The sequence below is a fragment of the Culex pipiens genome, chromosome 2, assembly GCF_016801865.2.
Source record: "Culex pipiens pallens isolate TS chromosome 2, TS_CPP_V2, whole genome shotgun sequence".
Lineage (NCBI taxonomy): Eukaryota > Metazoa > Arthropoda > Insecta > Diptera > Culicidae > Culex > Culex pipiens.
The window spans coordinates 189107314-189126780 of record NC_068938.1 but is presented as its reverse complement, the minus strand read 5'-3'; the positions used below and the strand labels follow the sequence as shown (position 1 = coordinate 189126780).

At 35.4% G+C, this 19467-nt stretch overlaps 1 protein-coding gene across 5 annotated transcripts in view; it reads right to left on the bottom strand.

Moving 5' to 3' along the window:
• The window catches only part of LOC120415125 (MOB kinase activator-like 2), a 262174-nt gene that overhangs the window by 37526 nt on the left and 205181 nt on the right, over nt 1-19467 (bottom strand). For 3 of the 5 annotated variants that reach the window (XM_039576552.2, XM_039576548.2, XM_039576549.2), the window contains one exon: nt 781-941. In XM_039576552.2, coding sequence (XP_039432486.1) covers nt 781-941 — 161 coding nt within the window. Of the gene's footprint in view, nt 1-780; nt 942-12945; nt 13731-19467 lie in introns of those variants that run through there. The other 2 variants (XM_039576551.2, XM_039576550.2) reach the window with 2 other exon arrangements.

Below are 19467 nucleotides of genomic sequence, written 5' to 3'. Positions count from 1 at the left end.
ATATCCGAAACCATCATGGTTTTTGGCTCAAGAGATGTCTTTTTAGTCTCCAAAAAATAAAAAAAATGTTTTTTTTTAAATACGTATATAGGGAATTATTTTTTTCTAAAGTAAAATTAAAAAATAGGATTTTTTCCGTGTTTTTTTTTTCCAAACAGTCATAATAGTAACCTACAACATTGCCGAAGACACCTAATAGATCAGAATATTCTTCTTCAAAATACAAAATTTCCTACATTTTTTATAGAAACTCAAGCAATTGGAGATTCGGCTATAATTTGGCCAAATCAAGTATCCCGAGAAAATCGCGATTTTGTGTTCGTCACCAAATCTTCGCCAAGGCAATTCCAAACGGGATTGGGATATTAGCCGTTTGGTTGGGCAGTAACATATAAGAATAAAACACAAAATAAAAGGAGAAAAGTTTTCCTTACAACAGAAGTAGCTCATTTTGACCTCTAGGAAAAATAGTAAGCCAAAATGTCAACTCATTTTATAAGAAGGTCATGCAAATTGTCACGAAATGCTGCAATTCAACAGGGATAGTTGAGAAAGTGTTACGTCATTTGTGGACGGAGTCTTATAATAAAGGTCGCAAAACAAAACCATTTCAAAACATGATGACCATGGCCCCAAATCGACATCTCTAATTGTCATTCTTAAACTTGGATGGCCTGACGTGCCGCACGTGACCTTTACAACTGGTCATGATCGCCCCCCGAAATAATAGAAACCCGAATCCTTAAAACGCAAAACAAAACCATAACAAACAATACTCACTGTGCGAGGCAAGCCATTCATTATAGTCTAGGCCGGCGGGCAGGTCCACCAGTAACCTCAGATCGGCATCGGGCAATTTGCGCTCGAGCACTCCCTCCTCCAGGTATAGCTTTGTGTCGGCCTGATTCGCGTCTCCGTCTCGCTCCTTACGTCGGGCCTTTCTGTAATGGTTGGAAAAGAAGTTAAGAATTTGATTAGTATACGGTTGAAGAATCTCTCTCGTATTCGTTGAGATAGGTCATAAATCAGAGCTCAATTGCGAGGGGTTGGTTTGGTTCCGAAAAAAAAACCAGACGATGACCCAAATTTTCTAGCGGGGTTTGGAAAAGGCCATCAAGTCTGACATCTCCAGCGGCAAAGGGAGTACGAACGTAGTGAACACACACAGTTCTTGGAGCATTGAGGTCAGATCGAAACAATTACGAAACTAAATGAAGCATAAAACGCGCCACGGGCTTCGAACGCCAAAGTTAGCTGCTTCAAGAGACTTTATGCTATATTTACAGCGGAGAACGCAATCGTCGCAATCCGGGAGTTGGAGAGTTGGAGTTTGCAACAGCAGAAGCTAGTTGGGTAGCATAATGGCCATGCTATGGCACAATGGGGCTAATCTGATGCAGACTGACCTCTCCCGAAGCCAGAGATGGTAGTACAGGGCTTTGGTGAAGATTTATGGTGCTCTTATCTGCTGTTGTTGGGGTAGTTCTGCGGATTTGTAGCACTGCATCAAGCGGTTTAAATTTGGCTTAAATTATGTTGGAACTCGGTCAAAGTCCTTTAATCGATTATTGTTTTTTTTAGGATTCTTCTCACAATATTCAATTTTTTACCAGTTCTACCAAAATCAAAAAAGGCTGCCATGAAAAACGGTTATTTGTTTAACCTCTTCAGCGACCCTTTATCACAAATTTCCTAACTCAAAGACCCACTGACCTGTAGGTCAGCAGCAACATCTGAGGAAAAATCGCTCAATTTAAGCCAAACTTTTCAACTCTGGTCTGTTTATGTTTTGCTTTCGACATTCACCCCCCCAAAAACATAATTAATTGGTGTTTCCCCGGTTTCCCGTTTAGCCACCACACACACACTGGCTGGCCGCGTTAGCGGCGCTATAATATCGTCTAATTAGTTCCTCTCACTAAGCCGCCGCCACCGGGGAAGAGAGTTTCGCCACTATGGTGAGACTGCAGCACACACACAAGGTCTAGAAGCAGCTGTGCCAATTAGACTCTAGAGTCGTGAGGAAGAAGATTTTGGTTGAACGCAGTCAGTGGTTGTTGTTGGGAGGGGTTTTTATCATATTTCAAAATAGCACACACACATACATACACAAAATTATAGTGTGCTATTTGGGGTTTGATTTATGTTGTAGCAATGGGCTGAAACACAGTTTCTATTTTTTTTCCTAGGGGAAAGATTTGCCCGGGATCAGTCGTAAAATGGTTGTTTTCGATTTGTTAATGGCTAGAATTTGAGGAAGTTGGGGGTATTAAATTTGAATAAATATCTAAACAAGAGTGAGACATAATCACAGCAAATTCAAACCTAAAGCAAGCTGTTGATCAAAATGTCACATTAAAACCATTGGATTAAAGATGAAATAAAGTCGTCGAACGAATCGTAAACATGCTCGAGTTTAAAAATCTAGGTTTTGCAGGATTTTTTCGGAATATGAAACTTTTTACTTGACTTTTACTCAAAACTGACTTATTTGGCACTTTAGCATTTGATGGAAAAATATTCTGAATCTGAATTTTGGTATTGTTAATTATTATGTACAAAGAGAATAGCAATGAAAGTTTGAACACATTTTTTCTTAAACTATTAAATAATTCGCACTCATTGTCCGTCAAAGTCGAGGGACAATTATTTAAAATTATCAATGAGATATCCTTGAAAAAGCCATCCAAATTTTGTTGTTCGTCGTTTAATGAAGCAATTTTTAGTTTGTTTGGCTATTTATTGATAAAGGCTGTTTTTTAAGACCGATGTCTAAGATTCCTTATAAAAATTTGCATATGTATTTTTGTTAAAAATTTGAAGCTTTACTTTTTAAGCACAGCAAATATTTTGCAGGCCATCGTACAAAAATCCCTCCAAATATTTGCCAGACTTTTCTAAACTTAATTTTTGAAAAGCTAAAAGAAAGTTTCACACTAAACAAAGACAATTTATCTCAAGCTCTATAATTACATTTTAATTAATTTCGGAAGCTTGTCCACATTTGAAGAAAATTTAAAATCCATGTTTCTGAGACGTTATTAAATTTGCTAAACAAATGTTTATTAAAATTTTAAATACCGTAAAACGGGGTGACTTTGATAGCCGGGGTGACTTTGATAGGTTTGCGATTTTTCCGCAAAATGAAGAGTACAATTAAAATACGTAAGGAATGGTTCAGAAACATACTGACCGTGGTAGAGAAGTGTTCAAAGTACCTCATGAAGAACTTTTCATAAATTTTTAAAAAGTTTATAAAGTTAGTTAACTATAGTTAAGAAAATGTGGATGAAAGTCATTATTTTAAACTTCTCAAAGTGTCATGATTTTCTCAATGAACATGATTTTTAATCGGAAAACGGAATGCATTTTCGGATTCTTTGGACAATTTTCCACTAGGAGAAGGTTAAATAAGTTTGTAAATAATAAATAATATGTGTTTTTGAAACACAATTTAAAAAAATCTCCAAATTTATAGGCAAATTCAGTTGAACAAATTTCATGTAAAATGTGAAAACTTGTGATTCGTGCTTCGAATTCAGTATAAAATGCAATATAAATCGATAATTTTATAAACAAAACAATTTTTAACAAATTTCAGGCAAAATTCAGACTTTTTAACAATTTTACCTAAAATTTATATGTATTTTGTTAAAAAGCTTATAAACTTAGTTAACTTAATATAAACATTGATTTTTTTCTTACAAACTATATCAGCTACTTTAGTGATGGTACATTTAACGTACAAATAAAGTTTGAACATCTTAAATATTATTTCAACAAGAAAAACTATGACTATGAAAGTCACCCCGGAATTAAAACCAAGAATTTTTAACGTAACTATTTTTCTAAACAATATTGAAAAAACTTTTTTTTCCAAAATAGTGCATGGACTTTGTGTGGCCTACCCCAGTATATGTTTTAAAAATAATAATCTTGAGAAAAACCTTACCTGTTGGAAAATGTTCTAAAAACAAATTGAAATCCTATCAAAGTCACCCCGGTTTACGGTATTTTGTTCATGTTCAAAAAAATCCTTACCCACAATGAAAAAAATGCACTTAAAAAAAAGCTACGAAAACATTCGAAATATTTATTCAGGGCGGCCACTCAAATCTCATTTAAAAAGAAAGTAACAAAAAGTTAAAAAGAACTAAATTTAAATTTAATGTTTGTGTGGAAAAAAAAAAAACATTAGAACATGAATCAGTTATGTATCACTACTTATGATTCATTAAAAAAATCAAACTTTCCAAGAATTCATGTTAAAAATATGTTTTTAACATCATTGTGGAATTTTACATTAAATTTTAAATTAATGTTGATTTATCATGTTGCCAGTATTTGCAAAAGCCAGTTTAGTAAGAATGCATACTCTACATTTCGCTTTATGTGAAGTTTTTGAAAAGGCAACTTCTACAAACATATTTGCAATGGCCTTAATGATTTTTTGATGTTGTTGTTTTTAAATTAATTTTCGAAAGTTAAAAAAGATTTGTGCAGTCGCTTGATAGTTAGGAATTTTATGTCTTGTAATGCATTTTCATTTTTAAAAAGATTAAAATAGTTTAATGTTTAGCACTTACATAGAGGTTTGAAAACAGGAAAAATATTCATGAGTAAGAAAATATTGGTTGCGTATTTCAATTACGAAAATTTTGGTACCCTAACATGTATAGGTCATCGCTGAAATTTTGAAGTTGTGAAGTGAAAAAAGTCGATTTTTTCCCATTTTCGTAATTTTCCCATTTTTGCGCGTGGCGCGTCGAAAACCCCAGTTTTTATTTTCAAAAAATCGTATCTCAGAGTATTGAAAACATAACTTCGCCATATTTTGATGTGTTATGTAAAATTTTCCAAGGAATCTAATAAAAATATATTTAGCCATAGGCTTTTTGGTCCCGAGACCTTCAAAACAGCATTTGAAGTTTTCATACGACCTTTTCAAATGTTAAGCTAGATTTTTGGAACTTTTTACTATTTTGTTTTGACGAAAATTGTCATTTTTCGGACCACCCTAACACGGCGTAGGTCGCCCTAATGGCCAAACAAAAAAAATACGGGTCTAATCATTTCAGCCAAGGAACCCCCAGAAAAATTTTAAGCCCGATCGGAGAACTTTTTTTCAAATCATGCTGTTTTCGTGGGGAATTGCTGTATATACACAGAAAAAAAAGTTGAATTTTGGAATGTTGAAAATTTGGTAGGTTGAATATTACCTTTTTTTTAAAGTAATATTACTTAAAAAAATTGTAAAAATGCGAACCTGATTAATATTCATCAAAAAGTGATAAAAATTTATCATTTTTTGGGGTAAAATTAATCATTTTTTGACACAAAATCTGTCACCCCGAGCAGGGGTAAATAACACGGGAATACCAAATTTTGGTATTACTTGGGCAAATAACAGCGACCAAAATGTGCCATTGGTTGCCCAGATGGTAAAATACCATGAAATCATACCAAAAGCTTGTATGTGGAAGGGCATAACAATACCATACCATGTTATTCCAAAGGTAAAATAATACCACAAAATAAAACCATTTCAATACCAAGTTGAGGTCTTCTAGATTTTTGAACATTGCTTGAATACCAAAACTTGGTATTGTCATGGTTTTAATTTTAGGTATTCCCGCGCCCTTGGAAAATCATATTTTGGTATTCCTGTGGTCTTCCACAAACATGATATTGGTTTGATTTCATGGTATTTTACCATCTATTACTGGGCAACCAAGAGCACATTTTGGTCGCTGGTATTTGCACAAGTAATACCAAAATTTGGTATTTTCATACCATTTTTAGTGCAGGAGTTGCAGTTAGTGAAAAAAACGGAAATGATCCATATGCAACAGCCAAATCTACTCACCTGATGATTCCATGTTGTTCTTAGTGATATTCTTCACCACACCGAATGCATTTGTCATTGATGAACGGCTGTACTTGAAGTTCTTGAAGCTTCTGAAAAATAACAAGATTGAAAAATAAGTATTATTAAAATGAAACTGGATTGAAATTCACCAAAATTCAATAATCTGTTGATTGACTCGTTTTTCAAAGTATTTGGTTATCCCAACTTAGAAAAATTTCAACGTTTTTGAAAGAAATATTAGTGGGTATATCACAAAAAAAAATTTTAAATCAGCTTTAACATTTTTGGGTTTCAAGTCATTTTAGCGCAAAATTAATTATCTCGTCAAAAATTTAAAAAAAATCCATAGTTTCAGAGAAAATTGATGAAACCTTTCAATACCAAAATAATACCAAAATGTGGCATCCTGACTTATGATATAATATGAGTCAAGTCATTTCTGTAGGGGGTATATCAAAAATGTTTAAAATCAAGTTTGAAATTTCCGGTTTTCAATGAAAGCATTCGCTTTGAGACATCATTTTAGCGCAAAATTAATTATTTTGTCAAAATTGGTCAAATTTTTCCCATAGTTTCAGAGGAAATTGATAAAACACCTTAATACCAAAATAATACCAAAATGTGCCATCCTGACTTAGAAAATTTTCCACAATTTTAAGTCATTTCTGTAGGGGGTATATCAAAAATGTTTAAAATCAAGTTTGAAGTTTCCGGTTTTCAATGAAAGCATTCGCTTTGAGACATCATTTTAGCGCAAAATTAATTATTTTGTCAAAATTGGTCAAAATTTTCCCATAGTTTCAGAGGAATTTGGTAAAACACTTTAATACCAAAATAATACCAAAATGTGGTGTTCGACCATTGACAAATTCTGCAATTTTGCAATATCAAAACAATACCTTAAATTGGTATGATACCACATTTTGCTCTTGCATAATCCTTAAGACAAATTTTTAAGGGTCCAGGAATACCAAAATTTGGTATTGATACCAGAGAAAGGTATTATTACGCATTTCCCTTGTTATTTACCCATGCTCGGGACCATTTCCTGATGAATATTACCATCATTTTTTTCTGTGTATATAATGCTGAAAATTTATATTTTCATAAAAATAAACATTTACAATCATTGTAAAATTACTGTTCAACGCCTATTTTTTTATTTTGTATTTTCAATGAAAAACGTCAATTTTAGGCTTTGATTTTTTGAATTTTGACTACAGATTCGATTTAGACTTTTTTTAAATTTTGACTGCAGATTGGAAAAGACGTAAACCTTAAAAAACTAATTGGGAGAACTATCCAAATGTAATTTTATAAATTCTCAAACATAAGGTATAAAAAAGAAATTCTTGCAAATTAATGATGAAAAGTATTAGGTACTTTCCAAAACAAGTGCTGAAAAGTTCAACTTTTCAGCATCCATTTCAATGTTGAAAAGTTCTACTCTTCAGCATTTGTTTTTCAAGTGTTTCTATTCGATTATGTTATTTTTGTATGCTGTGGAATATTAAGAAGGTTGAAATCTTTTAAAATTGGTCAAATGTATACTCAAAAAACAAAATAAAAATTTAACCTGCTTTGCTAAATCGTACCAAAATCAACATCAAAGAACTTTTCGCAAATTGTACTCCTTCCTCAAACGGTCACTTATGCGGCGTGACTTAATTAGTTATGGCATCAGTTCCGGCTGCCAGTCTATTAAATTCTTTCCGTTCTAGCAAAGCAAGCGAAAACAGGCTAAGGTCATCCGAGAAGAACCACGCTGGATTAAAATCATAGCTTTATTTGCTTGACCTGCTTCCTTTACCGCAGAGCTCGAGTCGAGTGGTCCGACTCCTCCTAATTGAAAAATGCCCAATCTACGAGGCACAAACTACGCACTAATCATCACCGCACGGTAGGTAAACATTGCTCACCACTAGAAAGGCCCAGTTGTACACACACTGGCTGTGATAAGACAACACACGAAAACAACCTCATCTCACGTACCGGCTACGTAGTATCTTTATCAAAATTAGAGCGGCCAGCGCAAAAAGTAAACAGTTTCATTTACATCATCGCCCGAGCTGTATAAACAACAGTCTGATTACTTGGAACGTAACAAAGTCAGGCGATGTCCACGATGGCCGTTCGTAGAGAGACAATCCCCCCGGTCTTAGAGAGGCGCGAGTCCGGACGAAAACAAGCGCACGTACGATTCCTCGCAACTGCTGTGGAAGGTCACGGAACTACGCGAGAGGCTCAATCAACGCGAAACGAGACGCGGTCCTTCTCGGCGGATCACGCGAGTATTTGCACTATCATCGATCGAGGTGGTGGTCCGATGTTTTTGCTACGACGTAGAACGTCATGCGTGGCTGTGACGTAGCAGAAGGGGAGTGTTCTCGGACTTTGCTGGCCAGGTCAGACGGCTGACTTGCAGCTTTTGTGGGCATCAAGGTCTTTGGAATACCTCTTGAAGTTATTGGATCACGATGGATTGCGAAGGTTTCCGGGTAGATCTGTCTGGTTGTTTTAAGAAGTTATTTTCAGTAAGTCATGCGCTAGTTCTGGATGATGCAACAAATTCATGTTACTTTGCGTTGGAGTGCTGACAGATGACCTAATCCAAGTGGTGTTCAAATCAAAGCCAAGTGTGTCGCTTGTCAGCTGACTATCCTTGTGCAATCACCATACAATCAGTACACGTCGATCAGGCATCACCCTGACACAGGGCTGACATAACGCGTTGCGGCAAACACTCGCACTCAAACTGAAACAGTCCTGTAGATCTGCAACTCATGACTTCACTTCTTCCAGATCTGCGTACACGGAAATAAATTGAGTCGACGAAATCGAACCTCACCTTCACACCTTATTCTTTCCGTGTCTCCAGTTCAAATCAATATCCAGTCGTCTAGTGCGCGACAAACGCGCAAAATCGCGTCATCTTCGACAAGTCACGTTTTGCGAGCAAGTGCGCGCGCAGATCTATATGCAAAGTCAGCAGCGGTTTGTTCTGAGATTGCGCCCCCCACAGCTGTCGGGGTTATTATCGCAGCGCGATTGAATAATTAAGGCGTTACAAGTTTTGTAATGAGCACTTTGGTTGGACGAGCAGCAGCCGGGATGACCCGGCGAGATGAACTTCGTGTGCATTAACTCTCTGCTGTCGGTTGTGCATTTTATTTTTTTTTATTTTTTTTTATTTGGCTCTAAATTTAATGTTTTGTGGCAGCTTTCCGTACAATAATGGTACGTACATTTCCGAAAATCTGTGTTTTTTGAAGAAATTTTTTGATCGGTTTAATGTACTCGGCAAAGTTGTTAGTATTTCCGGGCAGACGGTAATAGCAAAATTCATGCCATTTCAATAACAAATACTGTTAAAATAACAGAAAGTGTTATGGAATCTTCTTGAAAAATCATTTTTTGCATAAGGGTTTAATAACAGTTTATGTTATCATAACAAAATTTGTTATTGGTCTGATATTGGTTGAAAGCCAAAACAACTTTGGAATAACATTTTTTGTTATGGAAGAATACCTCAAAATGTTATTGGGAAGATCGGATTAGTTGTTAAAATAACAAAAAATAATAACAAAGATTTGTTCGAAGAATAACTAAAAATGTTATTAATCTGTTATCACAATAACAATCCAATAACAAAAAAATCATAACGACGAATAACAAATTTTGTTATAAATAACGTAAAATGTTATTGGCCTAGTATTTTAAAATATCAAAAAAAGTTATTCTCAAGTTATTTCCGTCTGCTCGGGTTGAGTAGGATTGTTTAGATATAAATTGGCACGCGGGAAAACATTGCCTATAATTTAATTTACTTTATTCTCAAAAAATATTTTTTAAAAATCCATATTTTTCAATTTTTGATATTATTTCATATGTTTTGGAGGACAAAAAAACGTTTGAGCCATGAAAAAATATGGACAAACATTTGCCGCCGAGTTATATATTTTTTTAAAAAGGTAAAATATTTAAAATACCGTTTTGAAATGCTGGTCATAATTTCAAAATTTCAATAATTTTTTTTGGAAAAGATGAGAAAATTTCAAAAATGATTCATTTTTTAACACTGTAAAAAAGGATCTTTAGGGGAAATTCTCGTATGTTTGACAAGGCAAGCACTCGCTTTTTACTCCATCCAGTTTGCTGATTTTCACTATTTAAACGACTTTTTGATAGCAAATTTTATTTTACATTAAAAATTGAAGTTAAAAAAATCTAGCTAAATTTCTGTTTTAAAAAAAAAAAAACATTTAAAAAATCTTAACTCGGCGGCAACATTTTTATCCATAATTTTCTATGACTCGAAAGTTGCGGTTTTTGTCCCCTGAAAAATCCCGAGCAGACGGAAATAACCTGGGAATAACATTTTTTGATATTTGAAAATACTAGTTCAATAACATTTTATGTTATTTATAACAAGATTTGGTATTCGTCGCTATGATGTTTTTTTGTAATGGATTATTATTGTAATAACAGACTAATAAAAATTTTAGTTATTCTTCGAACAAATCATTGTTATTACTTTTTGTTATTTTAACAACTAATCCGATCATCCCAATAACAGTTGGAGGTATACTTCCATAGCAAAAAATGTTATTCCAAAGTTGTTTTGGCTTTCAACCAATATCAGACAAATAACACATTTTGTAATGATAACATTAACTGTTATTAAACTCTTATGAAAAAATTGATTTTTCAAGAAGATTCCATAACACTTTCTGTTATTTTAACAATATTTGTTATTGAAACGGCATGAATTTTGTTATTACCGTCTGCCCGGGATATCATTTTTTTTAAAGTGGAGTAAATTGTATTTTAATCAAAAAAGTTTATTTGAAAGCGGGCAATTTTTTACGCGATTAATTTTTTTCTGTTCCGAAAAAAAGGTAAGACTCAAACGACTCAAAATTGACAAAAAAATTAACAATTCTTCAAAATATTGAGTTTTGGTTTTAAATTAATGGTTGATGTAGAATGACTTTTTTTAAATATAAACCCTAAAAATGATTAAAAATCAGTATTTTGACGACTTGGCTCAATTCTGTGGGTAGATTCGGGTTCTGCTGGAAAAACATGATTTTTTTTTTGTTAGGCTGATACCATACACCTTTTTTTATTCATCAAAAAATATCTCGATTTTGAAGAAAAATACCTCTGAGTTTTGTTTAGCGATTGTAATGATAGAATTCCCTTTTCGAATGCAACCTTGTTTATATCAATTTACTTGCACTCTCTGATATTTTTTAAAGTTAAAAAATATAGTTTATTTTTGAAAGACTTTGAATTTTGGCCAATTTTAAAGCTTGAAAATTGTTCCCTATAAGTTGACCCTGAATTGCTAAGTATAAAAAACCTTTTTACTGAAGATTTGCTTTTGGTAAATTTTAATGTAGGAAATTACAGTTAATTGCAGTTTTCAGTAAACACTAACCTTAGAATTGGGATTTTTGATTACAAAATTAAATGTAAATATGTTTTAACAAAGATGCTTGGAACAACATGCCAAAAACTTTCTTGAAGTGTTTTTTTTTTCTTAAAAATGAAAGTTTCTTAAAAATCCCTAATTCGAACAACTCTAGTTTTAATGCACAATTTATCTGAAAATTGGAGATTTAAAAAAATGATCTAAATACAATAATTCTTTTTAATATAATTTTGTTCCATATCTGGTCGAAATTTTTTCGGTGAGACAAGTTTTTAGACCAAAAACATTTTTTAGATATTTCAATCACTGTTCTTTACTCGAAAAAAAAAAAAAAACTACTCTCTATAACAAAATGATGAAAAAATAGAATGAATTAAGAATAAAATCAAAATAAGTCGTCGAGGGTTAATAATAGCGATCTGGATCCCTTTACGAGCTTCTGGGATTGATTTGATAGATTGCTCCAACACAATAGTAGTAGTTCCGCAATAGATTCGTCTAATTATCGATTTCCTGCTTTCGGTAGACATCGTCGTCACCCCTTATCAGTTCAATTGACGCTTTACTAACCGATAGGGAGACAGAGCCGAGATAAGGTTGCTTACCAAGGGCTGTTATCGACGAAAAAGTTGTTTTTTTTTTCGGAAAGGTGGCAATGTTTTCGTTGTTGTCAAATTGGCAAGTTTGACCGTGGTCGGGTGATTTTGTCTTGATGTTATTTTGCTTGGTTTGCTAGCTGGAGATAATAAGAGGAATGTACTGGAAATGTATAACGTGTTTGTATGAAACGCACTTTTGGCACACGTGATGATTTTTGAGTTTTTCATGCTGATTCATTCAGGAAATAATTAATTTGTTAGATAAGATTACAGATTTATGCTGATTCAAGAATTAAATCAAATTAATTTAAAATAGAACGAATTCCTCTTCACTTTGGCGCGTAATATTGATAAAATGAAACTTGAACAATCGATTTCAGTTTCAATGAACCAATTTAAAAAAAAAATGTGGAAATAAACAAAATAAACAAAATTATGTCCTGAAAATATTGTTAACATATTCATGTATTTTTTAAAGGTTGAAACGTTATTTTCTTCGTTACTATTGTCGAAACCCATTTCGTTTTTCCCTTGATTTTCGATATTTTTATTACAGGCAAACAGACGTGAATAATGGAACATTTTTAGAAAAAAATATCACTATCACTTCACACTAGAGCCATCTATTTGTGAACTTACTTGAATTTCAAACAACTGTCAAAAGCGTGTGGTGAATTCCAACATTCTCGTGGTGAGTTCCCGATAATTTCAAATCAAACAATGAGTAGCTAATTGGTGGATTTTAAAAGCAATAACGTCTGTTTGTCTGTGTTTACACTTTCATAACCTTGAAATTAGACTAGAAATTGTGCCTAAACCAGAAAACAGTTTCTCCAACCTTCATCAACATTTGCACGATCGATTGAAGCTAGAATTAGACGCTCAACCGTAGACAATCGATGATGCCCCCCTCCCCCTCTCTCTAGCTAGTCACCAAGGTCGTCCTCACCACCCATAGTTAATTTGGGGGGCGCTAATGGCTCGCGAGTCTCGCCGCTAATTGGTCCAAATTGTGGCAACTCATGCCCCGGCAAACTTACGTGGGACAGAAAAACACATTGAGCGACTCCTGGGCGTACCGCACCAGCGATCCGATCGCATCACTCAGCTTGGCCGGTACGATGCCCACCTGCCACATGGGCTTGCGCAGGATCAGGATGCACTCGATTAAACCCAGCCTGCCGGATTTTTCGCACACACTTTTCATACGGACCCCCGGCGACGTCGATGGCACTTTGTTCACTGAACACCTGACCGCGGACTACACTTCTATCTTTATCAATATGATAACTGCGCGGATTCACCGGTATTTGGCGACTTCGATTCACACTCAAGCCCCCTTTTTTCTAGACTGGGAGGGACTGCTGCGGACTCTTCAGCTAATAATAGCACTTAAACTTCGACTTAAACCACGTAGATTTGGTACGACTTTGCACTTTTTGAAGCTCGCGCTCACTCACACTTTACGCTTACGTTACTATCACAGATAACACCTTCGCCTGCACTCTGTACTTGTTTGTTTCTTTACTTTCTCTTCTTGGATTTGAACGTCGAGTGCAGATACTTGGAGCTGGACACCGGACAGCGGCAGTTGCACTGGTTTCGATGATGACTACGACGACGAGGACTCGGACAGGAGGACATCCTTCGACGCCAAACTTCGCGGATTCAACGACTTCTTGGTGCGGCACTTCCTGTTGACCACCAACTAAGCTGAACAAATCCGGACAGATTTATGGTACCATTCTCCGATGGAAACGAGTTTTCGCGACGCGCGTGACTTGGATTGTAACTTCCTCGAGAGTGACATCGGTACTGAGCGGCGAGCGATTCTTGAGGGGATGAGTAGTACCCGCACACTGTTTCACCTGCTGATAAGGTTTTGCGAGCGCGTATTGGGTAGGTCTTATTTGGGATTCGCTGGCGTACAGCATTGTGGATGGAAGGTGCTTTGAAACATGTGATTGAATCTCGACTGAGAGACTCAACGAATCTAAATTGTCTAAAGTCACCCAAATTTACAGTTCATGACAACACAGGCAAGTCCCCTCAGTTATTGCGAATCATGTTTTAATCAGGGTCCGCGTCAAAGTGTCCAGATAAGGAACGGGTACCCGAGTAAAAAGCTTCCCTGAAATCCCAACTCTTCATGATTCTTGTAACGGCCCACCCAGGAGTATCCCACGTGGAGTCCTAAAGAGGAGGTAGCTGCTGCTCGCGATCGATACATATCGTTCAAGAGTGCCATACTGTGCGAACGATGCCATAACCCACCCGTGCACGGGGCCTAAAGAGGTGTTATTAAATGGCAAACCCAAGTGGAAACACATGTTGTGCACTCGAAATCCACCTTCGAAAACCGAACGCTTCCCATCGACGCCCGCCGCTGCTATCGACGAACTATAATTACAGAGCGTCGATGAATTGAACAGCTATGGAGGAGAAGGCATGACGCATCGCGCGGCTCACGCCATATCGCGCAAGTGTTGTGCAATTATCAGCCCGATACAACAACGCTTTGGGTGAATTTGCGAAACCCGTCGTGGGGAAAACTGCATTGTTTGTACGTATCCGTGATGTGCTACCGATTCGGAGGTGTTCGAGGGTGTAGACCAGCGCAATCGAACACGCCATCAATCGATTGGACGTTGTTTGCTCGAGTTCTGGAGGTGTGATTGATTCTGGTAACCGACGTAGTACGTCTTGAAGTCTTGAATGACATCCATTAAGCTAATTAACATCAACACTTCCTTCAGCCGAAGTCAAAGTCCATCGAACTCCCAGCTCCTATCTCAATCCAACCGTCCAACTTTGGCCTGCGGCCACTGCCAAACAGGTCGTCGTAAACCGACCTGTCAATGCCAGCGCAGCGCTTTGTAAGTCACCTTCCAGCGTCGTCCAAAGACTCCCGGGTGGAGGCCATCAAGTTGCGATTCAACTCGTACGGAGATTTTTATGATCCTTCCCACGCTTATCTCGGCGCTCTATGTAGGTAAACCCCACTCCTACCATCTTTGGCAAGCGCGACCTCGAACTTGTCATGACGCGGCTAGCAAGGTAAGCTTTTCAGAGTGGGTTAATCATTCAAATTTGTGTGGTGGGGCATGGAAAAGCCCGGAGAAGATCCCCCACACATTAGTTGTGGGAGAATCCAGGATTACCTCTCGGGGGTATGATGTAATTAGGAACGCCAACCTTTGAAGTCATCTTCGCGCGTGGGTTTGGTCGCAGAGCTCGGGAACGTGTGCCGATTTAATTAGCTAATAGAATTGAGATAAATTACGAGAGATTACGCGGAATTTGGAATGGATTATCTTTTTGGGATTCTTCGGAGCAGGTTAAAGAGGTATTACACTGCATCAAACTTTATTTTAAAGCTAGTCAAGACACGCACCTTGTTCTGTCAGTTTGGCAACAACAAATTAAAGGCAGTATTCGACTAACTTTGCCAGTCTAGACTCAAACCTTCAACGCTTTGATAGCTTCCAAAGTTTAAAAATTTTGAATTTTGGAATTTTGGATGAATCTTCCTAAGAAACTTTTCATCCAGTTTGCAATGTAAAAAAATAATCTTTCGAAAATTTCCTTTAAAAATCAGTGTGCAAAAAAGACTAATATTGACATTTTTACCAAACAAAAACTTCTAAATCGATTGTATACTATTCAGAACACATTGAATAATGCTTATTGATGTAATTTCAATCAAATAAAGACTTTTTGTCTTTCACAAATTTTAAATATTGGGACCAAAGACGAAAAAGTTTTAAAAAGAAAATATTTTCAAAAATTCATTGACATTTTGCAAAACTTTATTCTTATAAATATCAATCTTTGCAAGGCTATATTTTTCAGCAATCAATGGTAGGATCAAAAATGTTCTTGAAAGAAAATTGACGATCTTTCGCAAATATGCCTTTCACGCAAGGTTGACACACTCACAACAATTAATTTCCCTTGAAAATTGGATTTATATCTAAATATGAGTTTTAGATTTGATGTAGAATGTTATTCTGAAATTGTTTTATTTTTTCAAAAATTGAAAACTTATCAAAATATAATTCGGCAGGGTGGCCACAAAAATCCCATTTTCGAATTTCCGATTTTTTAGCGGACTTTTCAGATCTTCAAATGATAGGGATTTCTTACAACAATACAAAAATGATTGCAAATAAAAAACTGTTTAGATTAGTCCATCGAACAACATTTCTTCACAAAAGTAAAACATCAAACAGTTGACAACTTTATTAAAAAGTATAAATAAAAGAAAAAAAACTTAGCAAAATATTTATAGAAAAGTATATTTCAAAATAAAGCATTCATGATTTCGATTTGGAGAAAATCAGTATTTAAGAAAAAAAAAAGTATTTAAGGGTGCACATGCACAGCAACCAAAGAAGTTGTTGTCTTCTTATACCAAATTTGTCAAACTTACGGACCCAATCCTGAAAAAAACTGATTGTAAAAATAGTCAAACTTTGTTGTAAATAACTTTGAAGACAGTAATTTAAGGGATGTATCAAAAATCATAACGATAGATAGTTTTGAAGATACCAAAATGTCTGTAACAGAAATCTGGGTGCAAAAGCTATGGTTGAAGTGTATCGTTAAGAAAAAATCAGAATGCAGATCAGAAAAACAATGCATAAAATTCCTAAAATTTCTCTCAAATCATAAGGTGTTTACTTGGAATGTCTAAAAGTTCAAAAAAAAAAAAAAACAAATGTTATTCCTATTTTTTAAATCAAAAAACGTTTAAACACGTTCAAAGTTTAATTCAAAATTTCTATTCATTTTTTTTAAATACCTCCTCCCAAACTGCGTTAAGTAATCAAAGAACGCTCCCTAAACTAGAAATTTACATATGAAAACAGTTAACAAGCTATTATTTTTTTGATTTCTATATAAAATTCTAAGAATCAAAATTGATTTGTCATGTTGTCAGAATTTTAGTGTTTTCAATTTCATTTCTTAAGAATTTATGCTTTACCTCTCATTTTATGAGTAATTTTTGAATAGACGAAATCATTTAAAAAAAGTAAAAAGGAATTTTATTTGATTTTTAAGTTTTTTTTATAGTGAAAATCAAACTTTATCTAAATTTATTTACGTACTTACGGAAATCAATAATTAGGATAACAAAAAATTGCATTGACTTAAACAATTCAGTTTGACTTTTTTCAAATATTTCTCCCAAATAAAAACTATTGCCTTCTATGACATTATAAAAAGCGTTTTCTCAAAAAAAAAAAAAAAAGGTGAGAACCAAATACAAATTAATTGCAATTATTCGATTTTTTTTATTTTTTTATCTGACTGAAATTTTTTAGTGCCTTCGGTATGCCCGAAGAAGCCATTTTGCATCATTAGTTTGTCCATAGAATTTTTCATACAAATTTGGCAGCTGTTCATACAAAAATGATGTATGAAAACTCAAAAATCTGTATCTTTTTAAGGATTTTTTTGATCGATTTGGTGTCTTCGGCAAAGTTGTAGGTATGGATAAGAACTACACTGAAAAAATAAACACGGTAAAAAAAATTGGTGAAATTTTATTTAACTTTTTGTCACTAAAACTTGATCTGCAATTTTTTTTATTTTTTTATATGTTTTAGGCATGAGCATGAGAGATCACCCATGGTTTTATTTTTTTATATGTTTTAGGGGACATAAAATACCAACTTTTCATAATTTCCAGGTTGTGTAAAAAATAATTAACCGAAATCGAAATATTGATCGCAAAAATTTTTAAACTTAATTTTTCGATGTAAAATCAAATTTGCTATCAAAAAGTACTTCAGTGAAATTTAAATAAAGTTCACCGTTTTCAAGTTATAGCCATTTTTAGGTTACTTTTTTGAAAATATTAGCAGTCTTTAATTTTTTATTAAATTAGTTCACATGTTTGCCCACTTTTCCTTCAAAAGATACAGATTTTTGAATTTCCATACATCATTTTTGTATGGACAGGAATTTGGCGAATTACCGACTTTTCCGATTTTTCGACTTGAGTGGTCACCTTGGATTGAAACTTTGCCATTTGTTGTCCACGAAAACATGTTGAAAAAAGACAAAGAACCAAAGGGAGTAAAATTTGGCAAAATTGACTATTTTCGTGATAAAAAGTAAAAATCCCAATATTGCAAAATGAAAAATTGAAAATGAAGAATTTTTCTTTTGAGAGAAATTCGAATGAGACTGAGTTTTTCAGTCTTCTCTCTTTTGTTGTAAAGAATTAAAACTCATTTTCAAGATTTTCGAGAGAAAGTTCGGTCTTACTAAGATATAATTTGTAGATGACTTTTTTGATAGTTTTCGCAGTGCTGAGGAATATCAGAGAGCTATTCATGAGAATGTTGTTTACTCATTGATATTCTTTAAAGAGTTCAGGGGAGATTTTCTTTATCGTAAATAGATTAACAAAGCTCTCAGAGTTTCTATAGGCAAGTGAAAAGCCCAATAGCATGATATTTATAGACAATAAAATTATTCAACTAGCTTTCAGAATTGCGATGAAGTACAAACGGTTTCAGGAAATACTAATCGCTCGTCTATTAAAAGCCAATCTACCAAAGTTTCGCAATTCTCATCGACGAAAACGGCTTCTGGTGAATAATTTCCCTCTTCACTGTTGTCGTCGTTGGCAACCTGTTGCTCATTTAACTACCTCCGCGAGCGCCAGATATCCATCTGTAACAAAACCCGTGAAAAAGTGATACCTTTTATTCTGCCCCAGCCGCGGGGTGACCTGCCGGGGCCTACCAATTACTCAATTATTCATCTTGCCGTAATTGAATGTGCTCTCTGCAATTATTCTGCAGCTGGATGGTGGCCCCCCAAGGTGGCGGCCCCAAGTTCGACCGCAATAAATGGATCGATTCGACACGCCAAACTGGCCACTGCGCTGCTGCTGGGCTTTATTGGCATTGTGTAACTTTAATTATCACTTTGTGTCACTTGGGGGGGGATCCAACTTTTGGACGGGGTTGAAGGTTTTGGCAAAACTGGTCATTGAAGTCAGGGTTGTCAACTCCAATTTTGAGCTGTCGAATTTTTTCATCAAACACAAATTAAAGAATACAATATTTGAGGAAAAATTGGTCAAATCGTTACAATGTTTCACAGCAGCACTTTGTGCGGTGTTCAAGGTCGTAGACTTGAACGTGATCCAACCCACAATTCCTCATGCCCAAGCCGTTCCGATGGTCTCAATTTGGTGCGGGAGTTCACCGCAGCAGAGGAAGTGAGATTTATAGCGTCGTGGGAAATTAGCAACTTCTTGGTATTCTGCAGAGTGCGGTGTTTGCTGAATACGGAATGAGTTTGCCGCTGCGATGTTTGGGCGGAGGTGTGAAATCGGAAGATCTGCACTAAATTTTCTACCGGTGCTCCCGAGACAACTTCTTCGCGCGCGCACCAACCGGTCGTCCTAGCCGGTTGACCTAGCTCGCTTCGTTCGTCTTGGAGACTTGCCCCCAAAACAACGACAATGTTGTGACGCCCCAGAACGAGTTTCGCTCGTTTTGTTGCAGAGGATTTCTCCGCTGAAATTTGTCGATGCAGAG